This window comes from Gorilla gorilla, chromosome 22 (assembly GCF_029281585.2).
Source record: "Gorilla gorilla gorilla isolate KB3781 chromosome 22, NHGRI_mGorGor1-v2.1_pri, whole genome shotgun sequence".
NCBI lineage: Eukaryota > Metazoa > Chordata > Mammalia > Primates > Hominidae > Gorilla > Gorilla gorilla.
In genome coordinates, this window is record NC_073246.2 from 8,353,020 (window position 1) to 8,374,791 (window position 21,772).

The 21,772-nt window shown below is 41.9% G+C and overlaps 1 protein-coding gene across 1 annotated transcript; it reads left to right on the plus strand.

Annotated features, from left to right (window-relative positions):
* Positions 1–1,145: 1,145 nt before the first annotated feature.
* LOC109024528 (uncharacterized) lies at positions 1,146–18,998 on the plus strand. The gene is made up of 9 exons (XM_055374064.1): positions 1,146–1,173; positions 5,057–5,115; positions 5,585–5,609; positions 8,557–8,643; positions 13,543–13,608; positions 15,613–15,674; positions 16,140–16,173; positions 18,385–18,729; positions 18,811–18,998. The coding sequence occupies exons 1-9, from the start codon at positions 1,146–1,148 to the stop codon at positions 18,996–18,998; spliced, it is 894 nt and encodes a 297-aa protein (XP_055230039.1).
* The last annotated feature ends 2,774 nt before the right edge of the window (positions 18,999–21,772 follow it).

A 21,772-nucleotide genomic window follows, 5' to 3' on the forward strand; every position in this document is an offset into this window, starting at 1 on the left:
GGGAAATGCAAATCAAAACCACAATGAGATATTATCTCACACCAGTCAGAATGGCTATTTTTAAAAAGTCAAAAAAAAAAAAAACAGCAGATACTGGTGAGGATAAAGAGAAAAGGGAATGCTTATACACCTTTGGTCGGAATGTAAGTTAGTTCAGCCACTGTGGAAAGCAATTTGGAGATTTCTCAAAGAACATAAAACAGAACTAACATTCAACCCAGCAGTCTCATTACCGAATATGTATCCAAAAGAAAACAAATCATTCCACCAAAAAGACATATGCACTTCTATGTTTATTGCAACACTATTCACATTAGCAAAGACATGGGATCAACCTAGGTGCCCATCAACAGTGGACTGGATAAAAATGTGGTACATATAGACCATGGAATACTATGCAGCCACAAAAAGAATGAAATTATGTTTTTTGAGGGAAAATGGCTACAGCTGGAATCCAGAAAGTGAACTAATGTAGTAACAGAAAACAAACGCCTCATGTTCCTATAAGTAGGAGCTAAATTCTGAGTACCCATGGACATGAAGATGGTGACAATAGACACTAGGGACTGCTAGGAGGGGGAGGGAGGAAGGAAAAGGTTGAAAAATTGCTGAGTACCATGTTAAGTACCTGGGTGTTGGGATCATTCACACCCCAAACCTCAGCACAACACAATACACCCAGGTAATAAACCTGCACATGTACACCCTGAATCTAACATAAAAGTTGAAAAAGAAAAAACAGAATGGAATTTCTGTTTATTCTCAACGTATCAGTTGTGCCTCTTTTCAATTTGAAACTCTCACTATTGGCTATATTTGGGGGTGCCCTATTTCCCATCTCATAACTTATTATAAGAAGCACAGCATAATAATGTGTGGGCTTTGGATTCAGTTTTTGAAACAAAACACTGAGCCTTCAATGACCTTCCTGTACATGTAAAAGCACACCTGTCTGCATGGTAGCAGTTGGACCTCACAATGTGGATTGTGCCTTCACCCTGGAATGTTTATGCCCTATCGCCATGGTGATGGGATTAGGGATCTCCTGCCCTTGGTCCTAAGTGCCACTGTCTGTGCTGAGTTTTTGAAAGGTCAGAGCAGATTGAACCTTTGTGGTTTCATTTACCCTGATTTTGATTTTTCTTATGGGGAACCTGTGTTGCTGCATTCAAGGTATGTTCATACTGGCCTGTCAAATGTGATCTTTTCAAATTACTAGTTAATTCTTTCAAAATATATTATTTAAAAAATTATCCTCTGTATTTTCCATCTGCAGTTATAAATATGTTTCATGGTTATGTTTTATTCCTCAATTTATATATTTGATTATTGTACCAAGCAGAGTAACTTTGAAATTTTTCTTCATTTAAAAAATATGTATATTGGCTCAGGCCTGTAATCCCAGCTCTTTGGGAGGCAATGGCAAGAGGATCACAAGTTGAGGAGATCAAGACCATCCTGGCCAATACACTGAAACCCTGTCTCTACTAAAAATACAAAAAATTAGCCAGGCATGGTGGCAGCTGGTGTAGTCCCAGTGTGAATTGGGATTCAGTTTATTCCCAAATTCCCAAATTTTATATATATATATATAATATAATTGTATATATAATATAGATTATGTAATATATATTATATATATTATATTATATATTATATATATATTAGATAATATATGTATAATATATATATAATTTCCTTTTAAATCCTGCATCCTTCAACGTTCCATCCCCCACCCCACAGATTAATTATTCACTAGGGGAGAATATGGCAAAGTCTATCTTAATGCAGTTTTTAACCTAATTAAGATCCTATGAAATCATTACTTTCCAAAACTTTGGAACAAAGCCACAGTAGTATGGATGGGTTGGAGGCTTTTCCCACAATAAAATGTACCTGTCTTTGTTTTTAACATGTTTTTCCCTTCCTCTCTTCTTTTTTTGTGAAATGTATATTTACTTTAATAAATTTGTAGTAATTCATTTCCATTCACATATTAATTTTTTAACGTAATAAGAATGTGTATTGTCTGCGTGTGAAATAAAACACACATTTATTTTTATGCTTTTAGAGTTATCCAAAATCATGGAATTGTCTATCACAGTCAATCACCCAACCTACTCACCTTTCCAGTGTAATCTTAGTCCAATTTTTTTTTGTTATCCAATGAGATGCAGTATTTCAACTCAGAAAGATAAATAGAATGAATTGGTAGACTATTAACTAAGAACATACAGTTTTATTTATACACAGAAGCAAGTAGATTATGTACATATATATATATGAAGATAAAAATTAAAAGGATAATTGTGTAAATTTGCCTGTAGAGAGCTTTGAAATCCTGTTTACTTGTTAATGCTGTTTTGATGTATTGTGTGACTTTGTTCTCCTGACCCATCATCCAGAGCTCTCTGCAGGAGCTAAGTGCTCATCAGTTCCATGACTTGGAAACTGTCTAAGTTTAGAGGCACTTGTATTTGTTAGTAAATAAGGCAAGATGATATTGTTTCACAGGTTTTAGTGCAGAAGACTGAATAGATAAGCTGCTCCACCCAGTACACTGGTGTTCATTTCACGGTCATCTCATCTGTTAACCATGGATATAAAACACTTATCTTCAATGATCTTCCTGTACATGTAAAAACACACCTGTCTACATGGCAGCAGTTGGACCTCACAATGTGGATTGAGCCTTCACCCTGGAATGTCTATGATGCCCTATCGACCATGGTGATGGGATTAGGGATCTCTTGCCCTTTGCTCTGCCACTGTCTGTGCCAGCCAGGCCACTGGGCCACTGTGGCAGATGGTGATGCCCTTTGTGTGGAGTGCACTGAATGTGCGCTGAGGTAGACACAGTACTTTTGACAACTTTATCTGCTTCTTTCAAAACTGGGTCTGCATTATGATAAAGTGGTCGGTTTTAGGCCAAGCAGGTGTATGCCATAGAACAATGACTTGGGAGTTCAGAATCCTGGGCGGGCGTGAATAAGACTCTGAGCCTTATTAAGCTGCGAAATCTAAAGCAAGACATTTCCCTGATAAGCCTCATGAGCACTTATACTGTACACTTTACCTACATCAAATCATTCGGCCATCACCACAGACAAATGGCATGATTGATTTACTATCACTTTTCACTGGGCAGAAAAAGACAGAGATGAATGTGCCCAAGCTTATGAGCCCCTCAGCAAAAGAGCCAAGATGGGAACCCAAGCATACAGCCCCAATGCTGAGGCTCTGAACTACTGACCTGCCCTCAGCACTCAGCCTTGGGATCATGAGTCACTGTGCAAGGGAGTTCCAACATCTGCATGTATGTCTGGAATGATCTGAGCCTGTAGAATTCCTACACACTGGCCACATTATAGGGTGGTATCTGTGGTCACACAGCTCAGGGCAGGTATTAGTACATGAATAGCTGAGCGGTGTCATAGTCTTTATGTGATAGGCTCATAAAAGCCCAAATGCTTTTGAACTGGTTGCGGATTTTGAGTTGGAGGACAGCACTTGGGACAACCGATCACATTCCTTCAGTGCGTGGCCACTCCTCAGCACATATCCCAAAGCCGGTAAATAATGGGAAGACCCTGTACTGATGTTTGATGGTGTTATGAACTTCAAATGACCCCTATAGAAATGTTAAAAAAAAAAAAGTCTGTGAGCTACACAACCTGGGGACAAGACAAGTAAGAACACAAAATATCACTAAATAACGAGCCTCATGTGTCACCCTGCTTGCAACTCCCTCGGCAGCTGGTTTGAAGAGCCTCAGTGCTCACCAGGGGCCATCTCCCTGCTCTGTCCTCTCTCACTGTGGGTTACCTGGGTGGAACATAGGCAGCCCCTCACATGATGACTGCAAACACAGGGCAAAGGAAGACTGAACGGAAAATGTATGGTTATAGTGGTTACTTTGAAATATAAGTATTTCAGTATTTTCTAATCTTTAATGATCATTTTTAGGGGAGTTTTTTTTTTTTTTTTTTTTTGAGACAGAGTTTTGCGCTGTTGCCCAGGCTGGAGTGCAGTGGCATGATCTCAGCTCACTGCAACCTCTGCCTCCTGTGTTCAAGCGATTCTCCTGCCTCAGCCTCCCGAGTAGCTGGGACTACAGGCACGTGCCACCACACCTGCCAAAGTTTTTGTGTTCTTAGTAGAGACGGGGTTTCACTCTGTTAGCCAGGATGGTCTCAATCTTCTGACCTCATGATCCACCCGCCTCGGCCTCCCAAAGTGCTGGGATTACAGGCGTGAGCCACCACACCTGGCCTGATTTTTTATTTTTTTGAGATGAAGTATCTGTCACCCAGGCTGGAGTGCAGTGGTGCAATCTCAGCTCACTGCAATCTCTGCCTCCAGGTTCAAGGGATTCTCCTGCCTCAGCCTCCTGAGTAGCTGGGGTTTTTATTTATTTATTTTTTTTTTAGTTGAGATGGGGTTTTACCACGTTGGTCAGGCTGGTCTCGAACTCCTGACCTCAAATGATCCGCCCCCCTCCACCTTCCAAACTGCTGGGATTACAGGTGTGAGCCACTATGCCTGACTGATTATTTTCATAACCAAGAAAAGAAATAAATACAATTAATGCTGGTGCATGGTATTAAATCTAGTTTTTAAAAAATTCACATATAAACAAGGCAGAACCCTATACCCTCCATGATAAATGCAGTTGCAGTGTATGTGGGTCTGTGGAGGTTGAAAGGGACTTGGTAGATGTCAAGAAGGTAGTGGCAGTCCTGCTGGGCTTTTAAAGGGTCTGAAGAAGTCATAGGATGCTGTGGTTGAATCCTAGCATGTATTTTAGCATTTGTTCATTTGGAGTTTGATTATTTCACTTTGCTTTCATTTGCCATTACCTGGAAAGCCAAGGGTTCTACTCTCATTTCCTTGCTGCTGTTTCTTTGCCTTCCTTGGTCCGTGAAGAAGATGGTCCAGGAGAAGCTCATTCCATGCTTGTTAACCAGGCACACCCCTAAGTTCCAGTCCCTGAGTCATTCATGAGTAGCACTGCCAATGAACTGACAGCCATGCTGTGTCCCTCCACATCCCCTAGGTGACTCGAAGAAGCCTTCCAAACAGCGTGTGAAAAGGGAGCCCTACTCTACTACCAAGGTAAAGTAGCCTGTCTTTGCCTAAGATGTAAATGTTGTTTTCTTGGATCCTTTGTTTTTCAGTTGATATCAGCTATGGGAAAATTATCCACCACATTATAGATGTTAGATAATATTTCCTTGGGGGATGGAGGAGGTGTATTTTACCAACTGACACCTGATTCCCGAGGACGTGCAAAATTGGCAGCGTCAGATAGTACACTGCGTGTTAAGGGATGTTTTCTTCAGGGACAAGCTTTCCACTTTAGATAAGAATTCTGCAATTGCTACTCAAAAATTACCTAGACAGAAACATTCTTCAAGAAAAGCTCCTGTGCTTTCCTAAGGGAACTCTATTCTAGAGTTGGGGCTTTTGACTTGAACCTTATTTCCAATCTTGGTTACCCAGAGTTTCCAAGTGAACAAAAGACCTGTGTGAGCCATCCATAGCATAGCCTGATTCTCAGAGTGTTTTCCTTCTCTAATTACAGGTGACTTCAGGGAGCACATTCAATGGTACGTATTCTGGAATCACTCACTTGTTGTTAGAAAAGGATTCTACAGGAAATCTGGAGCTTAACTGCTGGCTTTTGTCTGGAGAGCCTCCATGATCCAAGACATCTGGTGGGAATGAGGATGTGGGGTATAGTAAAAGAAACTGGTTTTCCAGGTGACATACTCTTTTTATCTATGTATAGTTTCTGGGAAAGTGTTCACATTAGGTTGTGTGTGGGTATGTGTGTATTAGGGCGGGGGTGGGGTGAGGTGGTCTGTGTGCAAGTCTGCATGATTTGCTTGTGAATATGTGTCTATGTGTATTTCCCCTAGGAAAAAAATGTTATGTTTACCCAGCACAACTCTCAGTGCCATTTTTCTTAATTTAACAAATCAGACCACATACTTTACTTACATTAGTTCACACCTCATCATCATCATGCCCATATGTTGTGAGCTTGTTTATTGAGCCCACATGCCAGATGGAGAAACTAAGCCACATAAATAAATGTGCCCTGGTTCACTTGCTGCATAGTGAAGAGTCAAAATGTTTACTCATACGGTGCTAATATTGAAGGCCTGAACTACAACCTCTATTTATCAGCCAGTGAAGAGATCACTATTCACCATGCAAGGGAGTTCCAGCACCCTCTATGCCTGGAATTACCCATGCCTGCAGAGATCCCAAATGCCATCCCTCACATAAGAGAGCCTCATGATCTCATAATCCAGGTAGCTATGTAGACATCTTCCTACAGGTGTCACATAGTCCTTAGTGTGAAACCAACATAGAAAGCCCATGTTTCTGATCAAATCACAGGTTCTGAAACACTAAGGGAGGCACTAAGTAGGACAATGTGGTGCCTGCATGTCATAGCTGGGTCTCCTCAAGACATGGATCAAGTCCAATAAGAATTGGGGAGATGCTTTAGAGTCTTGATGGAGTTATCACCACAAGCCCTATGAGCTACACACTTTAGGGATCATGACCATTAAGTACTCAAATTACCATTTGGTTGTTATCCGGGTATCCGTCATCCTTGTGGCAACTCTCTTGTGAAGCTGGTGTGGACAGCCTCAGTGCTGGAGCTGTGCCTCCCTTCTGGGTGGACCCTTTCTGTGTTAGCAGGTGGGTACAAGCATGGGGGTCAGCACACTCAGTGGATTTACACACACAGCATTGAAGAGTAAGGCTGGGCTTCGTTATTTATACATTTTCAATAAATGATGATCTTCATAACATAAAATCAATGATGTAGTACACTAGAATACTGTCCCTAGTATTGAGTCTTGTCTCTCAACAAAGGGTTGCTTAAAGTCACATGACAGATTCCATTCAACTGATGACACATGCTGTAGCAGCAGTTAAAGCAGTCATTTGAAAAGGCTTTTACTATAAACTTATGTGTGAGCCTGAAGTGGGGGATAAAAGAGGTGATTAGCTCCCCTGTGCCATGTTTCTATTATGTGCTTGGTGGAGGAAAATTACACAGGAAGGTGATGGAGAGAACAGAGCAAAGGATTGGACAGGTCCATTGAACCCATAAGACTATGTTGAGGTTAGTGAATGAGACTGGTCGTTTTAGGTCAAATTTTACCCAGAGCTGGTGCAGCCACTGCCCATTCTTAGCCAGACCTTATTGCAGGCAGCTCTGATCAATAGTCAAGGAGGCAGTGGGGGTTGCAGACTTAATTCATTAAATCACCAAAGCACCAGCCCACACTGCCACTTTTCCAGTTAATTCACAGTAGCTTGCATATTCAGGTTTGATCAGTGGAAGCGAAGTTACTCTTTGCAGACCCATCTTTTGACAATCATTTTGCAGTGTCAGAAGGTCTGAGCAGCCTCGGGAGGCAAGCAGTCCCTGGTCCCTCAGTGTAGTCACTGGAGGAGACAGTCACTGAGAGGCAGCTGGCAGGGTGAAGGGAAAGGGGAGGCAGGCCACAGAGATGACAGCCTTTAAGCTGTCATACTGGGGAAGTCAAGGATCTGAAAGAGGAAGGAGAATTCTTTATCATTGAGGACCTTTCCTTATCTCAGGCATTTCCTCCAGAGCATCACCTTTGTCCAGCCACACACCTTGGGCTAGGAGGACTGGAGAAAGACAGTGAAGGGTCTCTTGGGTCTCTGGCACAGGGCGTGATGAAGAGGTGGCAGTTTTTCAGGAATCTCTCTCTCTAGGGAACCAAATACATTTCCCATCTCAGGTCCTTCACTCAGCGGGGTTGAGGTTCTGCTTGTCACTTATCATCTCTGAATGTCAGCACCCTCAAGTGTAAAATCTCAGCCACAGCCCCTCCTCTGCACCCCCTGCAGGGCTGATGTTCTCCATAAACCATAAGGCATCATGCCCACGGAAAAGCTGAACAGGAAAGCATGCTCCACTGCCCCGGAGCCATCCAAGTTCCCCCTCCATATTCCGCCACTGCTAAGTGTCCAGCTTATTCCTCCTGGCATGTAGTAAACACTTAGAGAATATTACTGAAGTACCAGTCCTCTCTAAGGTTTTCCTGTATTTAGTGATTTTTTAGCCCTGTACTGTGATACTAAGAAGTAGGGCCTAAATAGGGCTTAAAAAGTATTGCTAAAATTACATTATGACAGTGCAGAGAACTGAGGGCAGAGGAAGGACATGAGCTTGCTAGGTCCACATGGCTTAGTGGAATTTGAATCCGGGCCCCCACTCTGCACCAGCCCTGCACTCACAGTCATCCTGCTGTGTTCTCCTCTCCAGGAAGGCACTGCCCACACAGTCTGTCTGATAGAGGTGTTGAGTGCTCACTGAACTCCGTGATCTTCCTGAAACCCAACTTTGATTCAGTGGGCTCTGCTTGGAAGCCTGTAAAGAAAAGCATCATAAGTTTAAACTTAGAACAGATTATCACTATTTTCCCTCTGGTCTTCTGTCAGCAAGATGTCAACAGCCCTATCTATTGTAAATGCATTAACCAGCATCTTCTCTGATAGAGAATACAAGAAGATATGCTGTGCACATCAACCAGTGTCGGAGACCTCATGGCTCCCCGGTAAAGAAGAAGATGTACCCACAAGAAGGTACTGTGGAAGTTCATTAATTAAGTTGCTTCAAGAATTGCAATTGCGGGGAGTATTCAGTGTCCCATATGTAAAAGGAAACTATGAAGAGACTAAGCCATATTTTTTAATGTGTCAGGATTCTAATTTGCCTGGTCAGTAAATATTGCTACAACTACAAAAGTAAATATCTACTTAAAAGTCAATTTTGGTTCATGTTTAATGATAGACAATGTTTCAAGCTAATGTCTAGAACTTACCTGGTTGTTAAACATAAGCATAGATCTCCCTGAAAGAGTGGTGCTATAATATTATTTTTCAATTAATATATTTCTTTAGAGAGTTTTAAATTGACATAAAAACTGAGCATATGGCCAGGCGTGGTGGCTCACGCTTATAATCCCAGCACTTTAGGAGGCCAAGGCAGGCGGATCATCTGAGGTCAGGAGTTGGAGACCAGCCTGGCCAACATGGTGAAACCCCATCTCTACTAAAAATACAAAAAAATTAGGCGGGTGTGGTGGCAGGCGCCTGTAATCTCAGGTACTCAGGAGGCTGAGGCAGGAGAATCGCTTGAACCCAGGAGGCAGAGGTTGCAGTGAGCCAAGATCATGCCATTGCACTCCAGCCTGGGTGACAAGAGTGAAACTCCATCTCAAAACAAATAAATAAATAAATAAATAAATAAATAAAAATTGAGTATATAATACACGAAGTTCCCATATTATTCTGTCTCCTCACCCTCACTTCCTAATTTCAACTATTAGTAACATCTTACATTACTGTGGTACATTTGCTAGGATAATGAGAAAATATTGATACATTATTATCTGAAGTCTACATTTGCATAATGTTCATTCTTTCTGTTATACATATGTATGAATTTTGAAATATTTCAAACATTATGTTCACCCTTATGGTCTCATAAAGAAAATGTTCACTTCCCTAAAAATCCTCTCTTCTCATTAATCTCTGTCCTCTTTCTCCAGAAACCTCGGCAACTATTAATATTTTTACTATCGCTTCAACTTTGCCTTTTCCAGAATGTCATATAGTTGGAATCATGTATTACGTAGTTTTTTCAGATGAATTTATTGCACTAAATTGATGTACGCTTTAGCTGCTTTCATGTCTTTTTTATGCCTTAATGGCAAAAAATGGCACATTAAATCACCAAATAATATTGCATTAAATGAATTTTTGTCTTTTTATTCTCCTGTTGAAGAATTCAGTAGATTTCATGAGAGAAACCATCTGGGCCTGGTGCTTTCTTTTTCGGAATGCTCTTAATGTGAATTCAACTTATTTAATAGACATAAGTTTATTCAAATTAGGATTCTAGCATGACCTTGGGAAGATTGCCTTTCAAAGAATTGATACATTTCACTGAGGTTATCAAACTGCGGTCATAGAACTGTTCATAATATTCCTTTTAATGCCTAACAGTTCAGTAGAGATGGCTCCTCTTTTATTTCTGAAATTGGTCATTTGTGTTATCTTCTTTTTCTTGGTTAGCCTGCATATCAATTCATTCATTGTAATGAGCATATCAAAGAACCAGCTTTTGGTTTTATTGATTTTCTGATGATTTCAGTGTTTTAATTTTATTGATTTCTGTGATGTTGTTTATTACTTTTATTTTCTTTCCATTGCATTCCTCTATTTTCTACAGTTCCCTAATTGAAACATGATATTACTGATTTTAGGTCTTGTGATTTTTAGTATATTGCATCCAATGCTATAGAGTTCCCTCTAAGGACTGCTTTTGCTACATCCAGAAATCTTGCCAAGTCACATTTTCTTTTAATGTAGTTAAAAGTATTTTTAATTTTCTATTGAGACTTCTTCTTTAACCCATGAGTTATTTAAAAATGCATTGCTAATTTGCAAATATTTGGGGATTTTGTGGCTCTTTTACAGTTGTTGATTTTTTGTTGTCAGGTATGTGTTGCAAAAGCAGTTGTCTACCTCATCTTGCCACCACCCAAGATGGTCCAGGATGTGGGCTCTCCCTGAGTGAATCTTTGGCAATCTGCCAACCTGATGTGGTCGGCCTCCTTCTTTAGTCTGAGCTTGCCTTCTGCTTAGAAAGGGCCATTCTCAGTTCTGGCAGGGAGTTTTCCCAACACTGAAAAGGTGGCATTCTTACTCCCCAGTGCAGCCTGCACCTCTGACCGGTGGTCAGCAGACAGGGCAGAGGTCCTCATTAGACAGAGTTCAGCGGGGTCTCTGACCAAAGTGCATCTTCAGAGTCTGCACCTACGCACTGTGACCACGGGCAGGCTCTGAGTCCTAAAGCAGGAGGAACTGTGCGACCATCCTGATTGGAAATTTGTGAGGATCACCGTGTTACTCAAGTAAGGTCTTTGGAAAGTGTTGTATTACTACTGTTTGTGAACTGCTTGTTGGTGGCCTGGCTGAGCCACACACTTTATGAAAACCAGGACCCCTCAGCTGGTGTGGGTGTCTATGCAGCCTGAGACCCTCATGTGAACAGCCTTGTGGCAGCTGTCTTTGCCCCTTGCCACCATCAGTGCCTCCTTGTTCCTGGGCACGGCTTTCTCTGATGGTGCTCCATTGTTTTCCTGCACCTCAGTGTCTACAGCTGGATGTCTCTTCTGCAATCTAGGTGAGGGGGCATCAATAATAGTTCTGCTGTGGCACTGCCCTCCTTCTTGTCTTGCTCTGTCTTAGTCTCCCTCAAAGATCCCACCCTTCAGGTTCTTCCACAAGTTTCTTATTGAAATCCGAGCAGAAAACTATGACCAATATGACCAATCCTATACCCACTGAAGACATGAATGAAGAATTAAAACAATTCTCCTTGGACTCTACCATATAGATCCCTAGAAGTAATTTCTAAAAAAAAAAAAAAATCAAGGAAGATGTAATAGTTTTCCATAAATTAGAATACCCTACATGTACAATTAAATGAAATGGCTAGTATAGTCTTGAAACCAAAACCAGATAAGGTAAATTAAATTCTGTGATATTTTAAAATACTTTAAATTCTGACTAATGTGAGTTAATCTCAAAATATGAAATAGTAGATTAACATTGAAAATGCAATAAATAAAATTAGCTACCTCAAGAGTTTAATGGAAAAAAATGTGATTATTGCAGTAGATTCAGGAAATTCGTGAATAACATTCACCCTATATTTGTAGGACAACTATCTGATTAACTTTAAGTGACCTGTGACAACCATTTGAATTAATGCTGCTTTCACAGCGTATCTCTTGGCTTGTTAAAAACCCGACAAGAATTTCCGTAACATTAATTTATTTTTAACACCTATATTGGGTGTGAACCCACCATAAAGTTTGCCCACTGAAAAGGTCTGCAATTTGATGCTTTATTAAATTGATACTGTGTTCACCCAACACCACGATCTAATTTAAATATGTTTCCCTCGCCCAAGTTCTCGCTTGCGCACTGGCAGTTAATCCCCACTCCCATCTCCAGCCCTAAGCAATACTGCTGTGACATTCCATCTCCATAAATTTCCCGCTTGCTTTATAGAAATGGACATATATATATATTTGGAACCTGACTTCCTTCATTTAGCATACTATGTTTGAAGTTAATTGACGTGTTAGCACGTGCTGGTCATGTGTTTTCCTTCATAGTCTGCTGTGTTTATTCATACAGATAGTGTTTATTCATTTATCAGTTAATGGACATTTAATTATTTTGTTATTTTCTTTGATGAGTAATGTAGCTTTGAGCATTCATATACAGTCATGTAATGCATAATGACATTTTGGTCAAAAAAAATTTTTTTTTTCTGAGACCCAGGCTGGAGTGCAGTGGCACAATCTCGGCTCACTGGAACCTCCACCTACCAGGTTTAAGCAATTCTCATGCCTCAACCTCCCGAGTAGCTGGGACAACTGGCACACCCCACCACGCATGGATAATTTTTGTATTTTCAGTAGAGACAGGATTTTGCTGTGTTGGTCAGGCTAGTCTCAAACTCCTAGCCTCAGGTGATCCGCCCACCTCTGCCTCCCAAAGTGCTGGGATTATAGGCATGAGCCACCACACCCAGCCTAATTTTTTTAAGAAACGAGAACTATTTTCTAAATTACTTTTGCCAATTTATATTCCTACCATGATGTATAGTACTAATTTCACTGTACAATGTATGGTAGGCCCCAATATGTAAGAAATGATGAAAGTAACACATAAAGATTAGTATAAAACAAATGAGATTATCATTGTTGCTATCATCTTTGTCAAATTCTGAAAACAATCTGAGTATATTTTTATATAAATATGCTTGGCAACATAGCTGAAAAAAGCATTATCAGTTACATTTATCAGTAACAAAGACATAAATTTGAAGGGGGAAAAACACTTGTACTAACAACGCAATGTCAGAATTAACATAAAAATTCTGCTGGTCACTTTGGAATATTTAATTGCCTGGGGCAGTGTTTAGTAGACAAATGAGCATCTATGGAGCACCCAAAGTAGGGGAATCAACAGAACTTGGGTTTCAAAAATTATCTGGGTTTAGAGCATGAAACTTTGTTAGAGGACACACCCCTTGCATGAGCGAGGTGACTTGGTGTGTGTGGACGTGTTGGAGGCACAGCATAATGGTGGCTTCCTCCAGAAAGGGACATTTGGGGTGGATTCATTCCATCTAGATTCATTCCAACACAGCCTGATGTGGCATGGACATGAATGGAGGTGAAATGGTCAGTAGTTGAGAGGATCAGTCCTGACAAGGGCCGAGGTGAAAAACCTGGGAACCCCTTCAGGTGCAAAGTCTTCAGTTGAAAAAGGAGGTGGTCACAGGAAATACTGAGACGGGTCAGCAATGCATGGGAGACAGAGTTCTTGGCCCTGCAGGGTGAGTAGTGTGGATTCTCAAGTTTTCTCCTCTCTCCATTAATTTCTTTCCCAATGCAGATGACTTCCATCATACAATCTTCAGCAACCTTGAAAGATTGGACAAGCTTCAGCCAACTCTTGAAGGTAAAGGAAGGCAGCTAACAAGACTGGCATCTGGGCTTGGCTGTGCGTGTTTTCTATCATGGGGAAATATATATAACACAATATTTATCATTTGAACCTTTTAACCAAAGTGTGCACTCCGTGGCATTCAATATATTCACAGGGTTGCATAGCCAACACCACTATCTACACCCACAATTTTGATGATTTCTTACAAAACCTTGTCCACAATAAGCAATATAGCGCCTTCCCCCTATTTCCAGCCCATGGTGATTCCTATCCCACTTTCTCTTGTATGAATTTGACTATTCTAGGCACTTCATGTAAGTACAATTATACAATATATTCCTTTTGTGTCTGGCTTATTTCACTAAGCATAATGTTCTCAATGTCCACCCATGTTGTATCATCTACCAAAATTATGTTCGTTTTTTTACAGATGGATGATGTAGCATTTCATGTAGACCACCTTGCTTTTATTACATTCATTTGTTCACTGATGGTTGGATTATTTCCACCTTTTGGCTCCTGTGAAAAGTGATGCTATAAACATTAGTATACAAACATCTGTTTGATTTCTGTTCTCCATTCTTTGGGGTGCCTAAGAGTAGAGTTCCTGGGTCCAACAGGAGTTCTATATTTAACCTTCTGAGCCACTGCAGACTGTTTCTCACAGTGGCTGCAACTTTATCCATTTCTACCATCAATGTATCAGGGTTACAATTTCTTTACATCCTTGTTCACACTTATTTTCCTTTAAATCATCCTAGTAGGTGTATATTGGTGTCTGCTTGTGTTTTTCATTTGCATTTCCCTAATGACTAATGATCCTGAGCAGCTTTTCCTATGCTACTATCTGTGGCTATATCTTCTTTAGGGAAATATATGTTGAAGTCTTTTGCCCATTTATAAAAAGTTGTCTGATTTTTATTTAGTTAGTTTGTTGTTGTAGATGTTTGAATATATCTTAAATATATTTAAAATATATTCTAAATTTTAGTCTCTTACAAGATAAATGATTTGCAAATATTTCCCCCTTTGTGTAGAACTTTAGATTCACAAACTTCATTAATTTGTAAGAAAACCTCAGCAATTGACCCCAAACAGATAAGACTGAAGCAGTATTTTAGGAATAGTTGAAAGTATGATCACCACAAAACATAAGCGTAATCAAATCCTGCAAGCTACATGTAAGGCACAATGACAAATAAGGCAGCAAAGGGCCATCTGGTGATTAGTTCACCACACTTGTTGCAACTGTTTGTGCTGCAGAATTAAAACATACCAGCATTCAACCCATGTCTCCTCTCTTGAAGTAAACTGTCGTCTGTTGGCTGGCCTGAACAAGTGTAGATATTCTCCATCCTCAATTAATATGCATGCATGACAAAGAAAAGGAGGCCTGGATGAAAAAATATTGTGTGATTAATAATTATGCTTTAATTAATTTTAAAGGATATAATTTCAGTACTTCTAATTCTCCCATCAGCAGTTATAACAAAGGATTAGTGAATAAATACCATAGACTGTTTTGCCTAGAATTGAATCCAATCTGTCTATTAAACTTTGATTTTATTCAAGTGCAAAATGCTAAAACACATAATAACTACAGTAACAGCCACTGTGGATCCTCAGAGGTAAAATTAGTCTTGGGACATAAATCCTGCAAGCTAATATTGTTTTTACAGGGTTTAGAAAACCATTTAACTGGGTTTCAAACCTCACAGTGTGAGCAGTGGGACTCTCATCAAACTATAGCATGTGCTTCAGTACCATTTGTAGACTGACTCATTCCCATTGCCTTAAGTTGCCATCAGCAAAATGCCAGGGACTCTATTTCTTGCTCCTTAGCTCCTCGTTCTTGCCTGTCTTTCCACGAGGGAAGATTTTCTAGCAGGAGCTCAAGCTGTGCTTTTAATGAAACACATCCACACACACTGTCCTGTTGTCCACATTAAGCAGAGCTCCCTGAATAACTTATGAACAAAAGCATCTATGACTAACTGTTGCTGTGTGTCCTCCTAGCCTCTGAGGAGTCTCTAGTTCACAAGGACAGAGGAGATGGAGAGAGGCCAGTCAATGCGAGGGTAAGGTTGCCTTGCTTTCTCTGAAATAGAAATGTTCCTTTCTTGGTGTCTTTCTTTTTCAACTGACTTTACATGTGAAAAAATGACAATGTCCATGACAGGTATTAAATGCAGTTTTCTGAGGGGGAGGAAGAAGTGACTCTTAGCAACTGATATGTAATCCAAAATGGCATTTAGCTATGACGGCTTCAGGTTGTAGACTGTATCCTTGGGATCCTTGTCCTTGGAAGCAATGTCTACTCCTTGGATTCAGTATTTTGCACTTGCCAACCTACGTGGACCTGAGAGATACACCATCCAGAAGCTGATGTCTTTTCCAGTGTGTATCCTACCCTTGTCTTGGAGGCCTTGAAGTTGACTACACTTTCTGATCAAGTTTTCAGTATTCATTGAGAGAAACAGAGCCTTGTGCAAATAATCCACAACATGATATACCCCTCAAAAAGTTTTCTTTCTGTATTGCAGGTGGTGCAGGTGGCCCCCCTGAGGCGTGAATCTAGTAAGTATTCTGGAATCACTTGCCAAGAAAACAATCTGGATGCTAAGAAACGTGTGGCATCCTTGCCTGGTTTCAATGTGAAGAGCCACCCTGATCCTGGGATTGTGATAGGAATAAGTACAGGAGAAGTGTTTTTTTAAAACCTGAATTCCCCAGGGAAAAATTATGGCCAAATTTTGAGGAAGCAGCTGTGCTCCGTTTTGGGTGGTGCTGAGTTGGGTGCTTGAGGGTTGGTGGTGTCTTGTGTGAGGCTGCATCGTGTGGTGTGAATGTGTGTGTTTCTGTACAGGTGAGGCTGTGTGTTTTCTCAGGAGAGATTTCCCACTTATACAACCCAATCACCAGTGTCCACTTCTAACAATAAAATCCACCCCCGCTCTACTCTCTCTGTACAGTGACTCCTCCACCCTCACCAGAGCCATCCCCGGGTCTGCCTTATTATCCCGACTGCTCAGGTGGAGAACCTGAAGGGCCAAGGCAGTGGCCCCAGCTCCTGAGTTCCTGAATGAAAAAGTGAAAACACGAACCCAGGAGTGTGGGCCAGTGCTGACACTGACATGCACTTAGTCATGGGGTGTTCACCACCACACAGGGAGTCCAGCATTCATGTATAAGCCCAAAAGCAACGAGCCCAAAAGGTCCCAGACACTGCCCATCATCATAAAGTGGCCTCCATGGTCACACAACCCAGGGCAGTTATAAGCTCATCTCCCCACGGACAGGCATACTCATCAGTGTGTCAAAAGCACAAAGATCCCCAGGTGTTTGGCTCAGCTCACAGATCTTTTTTTTTTTTTTTAACTTTTAAGTTCAGGGGTACCTGTGCAGGATGTGCAGGTTTGCTACATATAGAAATGTGTGTCATGAGAGTTTGTTGTACAGATTATTGCATCACCCATACATTGGCCTAATATCAGTTATTTTTCCTGATCCTCCCCCTCCTCCCACCTCCCACCCTCCAGTAGGCTCCACGCACACAAATTCTAAGAGGAGTGGGGGACCACAAAGGCCAGTGTGGCCCACTTCAGTTGTGAAGTTAATTTGCTCAGCAACTGGCCAAAGTCTATAAGGATGGGTGATGTATTTTAGTAGATTTAGTAATACTATCTTCCCAAGCCCTAAAATGCTCAAATCCTGCCAGCCAAAAATGGTGAGGAGGGACAGATAGGAACTCTGTGTAGCACTTGGTTATTAGCCTGGCTTCCATCCCTTAGTGGCAACTCTCTTGTATATGTGGGTTAAAGACCCTCAGCATCAAGCCAAGCCTCCTCCATGAGGAGCCATCTCACTATTGACTGGCTAGTGCCGGGTATGGCCACCAGCCCAACTGAAACAAAATGTTGCCTTAAAACAAGTGTAAATCTCATACAACAGGCAAATGCAGAAGCAGTGTGGTCTCGCAAGTTGTAAAGAGGACAGTCGCAATTTTGCTGGACTTCAACCTGGGTAGAAGACATGAGGGAACTCTGTCACTGAATCACGGCAGAGTTCAAGGCCACTTGTAGACTATTTCGTGTTACAGAAGGTGGCCTTTAGCTACTAAGCAAAGGCCTCGGTTTCTCATTTCTTTCCTGTTCATCTTCTTGGTCATCCTTCTTCCACAAGGGAAAGGAGCCCAAGCAAAAGGCAGTTTCAATATTAATTTGACCGAGGTTTTGTGCAGTTTATTATCATCCAGGTAATCAGGTGCAACCCAGTCTGCGTAGCAGCCCCCCTATCTCTGCTCTGTGTTTTCATTTAATAAATATTTTGATCTACTTACTATGTGCTAGATTTTCTGGAGACCAAGTAAATGAGATAGAATCTTTATGTTGGCAGCTAAGTTAGATTTAACATAACTGACAAAAATTAAAATTTCTGATTTCTTGTAAAAATATTTTGTATGTGTGAATGCATATTGAATGTAAAGTGGATAAAAAAATCACACTTGCACTCATGGAAGGCTTTTCATGAATTTGTCAATTTCTAGTTTTATATTTCCCCACTTCACCGGATAATGCATACCTGAACCTGGAAACTGATTCCCACTGCAGAAAGTGTTCTGAGACATATCCCTTAGCTTCACTAGTGCAGGTCCACCTGGGAGTATGTCCCAGCATCAGCTTGGCCCATGCTGTGATAAGCCACCTCCATGCACCACACCAAACAAGCCCCTGGGTGATTCACAGTCTCCACCACCAGGGAACTGACCTTTATTCTGTGTTCTTCAAGCTCCTCATGGGGACGCCGTCCACGACGCCGCCAACGAGGACACCTTCCACAACACTGCCGACGACTCCGTCCACAGCACCGCCGATAAGGATGCCGTCCAGGGCACCGCCAATGACACCGTCCACGGCATCACCGACGGGGTCGCCGTCCACGGCATCGCTTACGAGGAAGCCGCCCAGGGCATCGCCAACTGGGATGCTGTCCAGGACATCGCTAACGAAGATGGATTCCACAGCATCGATAACGAGGACGCCGTCCAGGGCATCGCCAACTGGGACGCCGTCCACGGCTTCGCCGACGAGGTCGCCTTCCACGGCATCGCCGACGGGGACGCCGTCCAGGGCATCGCCGACGGGGTCACCGTCCAGGGCATCGCCGACGGGGTCGCCGCCCAGCGCATCGCCGACGGGGACGTCGCCCACGTCTTCGCCAACGGGGACGCCGCCCAGGGCATCGCCAACAGGGACGCCACCAAGGGCATGGGCAACGAGGTTGCCGTCCACGGCATCGCTAACGAGGACGCCGTCCACGACATCGCTAATGAGGACGCCCTCCACGGCATCGCTAACGAGGACACCGTCCACGGTGTCACTAACGAGAAAATCAAATGTTAACCAGTAGTGACCTGCTTCAACACCATCATCAGAAGTCAGAAGTTGAACTCTTTTTTGATATTTAAAGCCTGCATAATATTCGCTGTATTATTATTCAGCATATTACTATTTCCTTCATGATGGAAATTTGGTTTATCCCAATTTTCTATTCTATCAAAACACCACTACATAGAAAATCCCCATGCACATATTTCTCCTAATTGTGGAAATATTTTACATAAAAGACTCTAGACATGGGATGAAATTCCCAGGTTACTGGAATTTCAAAATAGATAGGTACTTCCAAATTGACCTCTTAAAAATTATATGAATTCGTAAGCTTCCAACTGTTATGGAGTTACCCCTTTTGAGAAATCTGTGCTAAAAGGACCCAAACAACGCTGATGACAATGATCAGGATAATAAGTACGCTGGGAAGACAACAAAATGATTTAGATCTTAGACAAGTCATTCTAGGTGTCTCCACTGTTTCAGTTCTTGCGTTCGTTCATTCTTGTGCTTTTTCGTTTTACCAAATAAAATAGTTCCTTGGTGTCATATGAATCCACGCTATGCTTAATGAGTATTGGTTAGTAAAATGCCTATAACTAGTAATCATCATCTGTGCAATTAAATATTAATTCATAAAACACTTCAAATGTAAACAATAATTAGTAAATGAAAAGTACATAATACCTCGATTAGAAAAAAATCACTCCACTAAAAAGACATTATTTGTGTGATAAAAGAGTTTGCCATTTTTGTATTTTTCTACAAGGTTAAAGAAAACTAAGTCAACTTATACAAGTGAATTTTAAAAGACTTTAGGGCGGGCGTGGTGGCTCACACCTGTAATCCCAACACTTTGGGAGGCCGAGGAGGGCAGATCACCTGAGGTCAGGAGTTCGAAACCAGCCTGACCAACACGGTGAAATCTCATTTCTACTAAAAATACAAAAAAATTAGCCAGTGTGGTGGCACATGCCTATAATCTCAGCTACTTGGGAGGCTGAGACAGGAGAATAGTTTGAACCTCGGAGGCGGAGGTTGCAGTGAACCAGGATTGCACCATTGCACTCCAGCTTGGGCAACAAGAGCGAAACTCCATCTCAAAAATAAATAAATAAATAAATAAATAAATAAATAAATAAATAAATAAATAAATAAATGCAAGCCTTTAACCCAGAATGCAGAGTAAATTGGCCAGAAATGCTAACCTATGCATTTCAATACTATAGGAGTTGCGAAGGTAGAAATAACTAGATGAAATACTTCTGGTATTTCACCTTCCCAACTCACACAAGCCAGTGTTTTTCTGCGAATAACAAAAACAGCAGAATTTACTTGCCTATCCATAAGAGGTTACCACTTCTGTCTGTTTCCCTGAAACAAGTGGCGGCTGGGTGAGAAGGTGGACAGCACTAGGGTAGGAGATGGGGGCTCCAGTATCGTGGGCGAGCTTCCTAAACCTCTGCAACTTTCAGCCCCTAAATGGGATGAGCCATCAGAATTTTTAGCACAATGCCCAGAACAAAGTAAGGATTTGACAAATGACGCCTCTCTCCACATTGTTCTGTCATCAGCCACCGCATCCTGTACCTCCAAGCCCACTGGGCTCCGGCTGTTTCCATCACATGGAGAATGACTCAGAGCCTGGCCTCCAGCCACCCTCCTGGCCTTTCTGCTTCTCACTCTGCCACTGGCTCCTCATGGACCAGCCTGGGTGTCCTCAGATATACCGCAAACTTCACTGTGGGAGTCACGCATCCCTCACTGCTCCTTCACCAGGGAGCCATGGGGCTTTCCTCCTCAGGAGGACTCTGCAAGCAGCTGGATGAAGGGCCCTCCCATCTCTCATCCTTCCTTAACTTTTGTCACAGTTCTCCTTCCTTCCACTCAGTGCTGCGCACACTGATTGATCCTCCATCTTCCCCAAAAGACAGGAACAGCATGAGCAGTAGAGAGTAGATTCCAATGATAGAAAAAATAGTCAGTGATTTCTCATTTCCATTGATCTTCAATGAAGAAAATGTATCCTGAAGGTCGTGTACCTCCTATGGGACTGCTGCATCCTCAGCCTCCTGAATTTCAGCCCAGCACCTTCCTCCCCAGCACAGCAACAGGTCAGCCCTTACCAGCATCCCTCTCTTATTGCCTTTGTGCACAGCCAGCACCAGGGCCGGGGGAGGCCTTGGGATTGTCCCTCCCCAACAATCTGTGAAACAATCCTTTATGTCACCAACAAAGCACAGCCTTATGCATTGGTGATCAGTCCCTCCCAACACCTCTGTCACTGTAAAGCTGGCAGGCAACCCTCCAAGGTTGGCCTTCCCAAGCACTGCACCTCTAGGTGACAGAGCAAGTCCTTACCTTGAGGCCTGGGCGCCCAGTCTATCCTGTCCAATCAGCGAGCTGTGGAGAAGGGGGATTCCGGGATAAGGGGTGACTAGTAGGGCTCCTGCTTTTATGCTGCCCTGTTGGGAAGGCTATTAAAGAAACACAAAGTGCTAAGCAGTGGGGATAGAACATGTTTTCATTATTTAAACCAATACATTCCACAGATGGAATAATAAGAAATGCTACAACCAAGCTAACTGAATCCAACAGCATATCAAAAAGATAATCCACCATGATTCAAGTGGGTTTCATACGAGGGATGCAGGGATGGTTTAACATAGGCAAGTCAATAAATGTGATACGTCACATAAATAAAACTAAAAACAAAAATCACATGATAATCTGAATAGATGCAGAAAAAGCCTTTGACAAAATCCAGCATTTCTTTATGATTAAAA

What these genes read in the sequence shown, in the direction of transcription:
- LOC109024528 (XM_055374064.1), top strand. Translation starts at nt 1,146, where the DNA reads ATGGGGAACCTGTGTTGCTGCATTCAAG. An exon ending in AGCCCTACTCTACTACCAAG is followed by an intron (nt 5,116 to 5,584) that starts GTAAAGTAGCCT and finishes CTCTAATTACAG; the next exon opens with GTGACTTCAGGGAGCACATT. An exon ending in TTCAGGGAGCACATTCAATG is followed by an intron (nt 5,610 to 8,556) that starts GTACGTATTCTG and finishes CTTCTCTGATAG; the next exon opens with AGAATACAAGAAGATATGCT.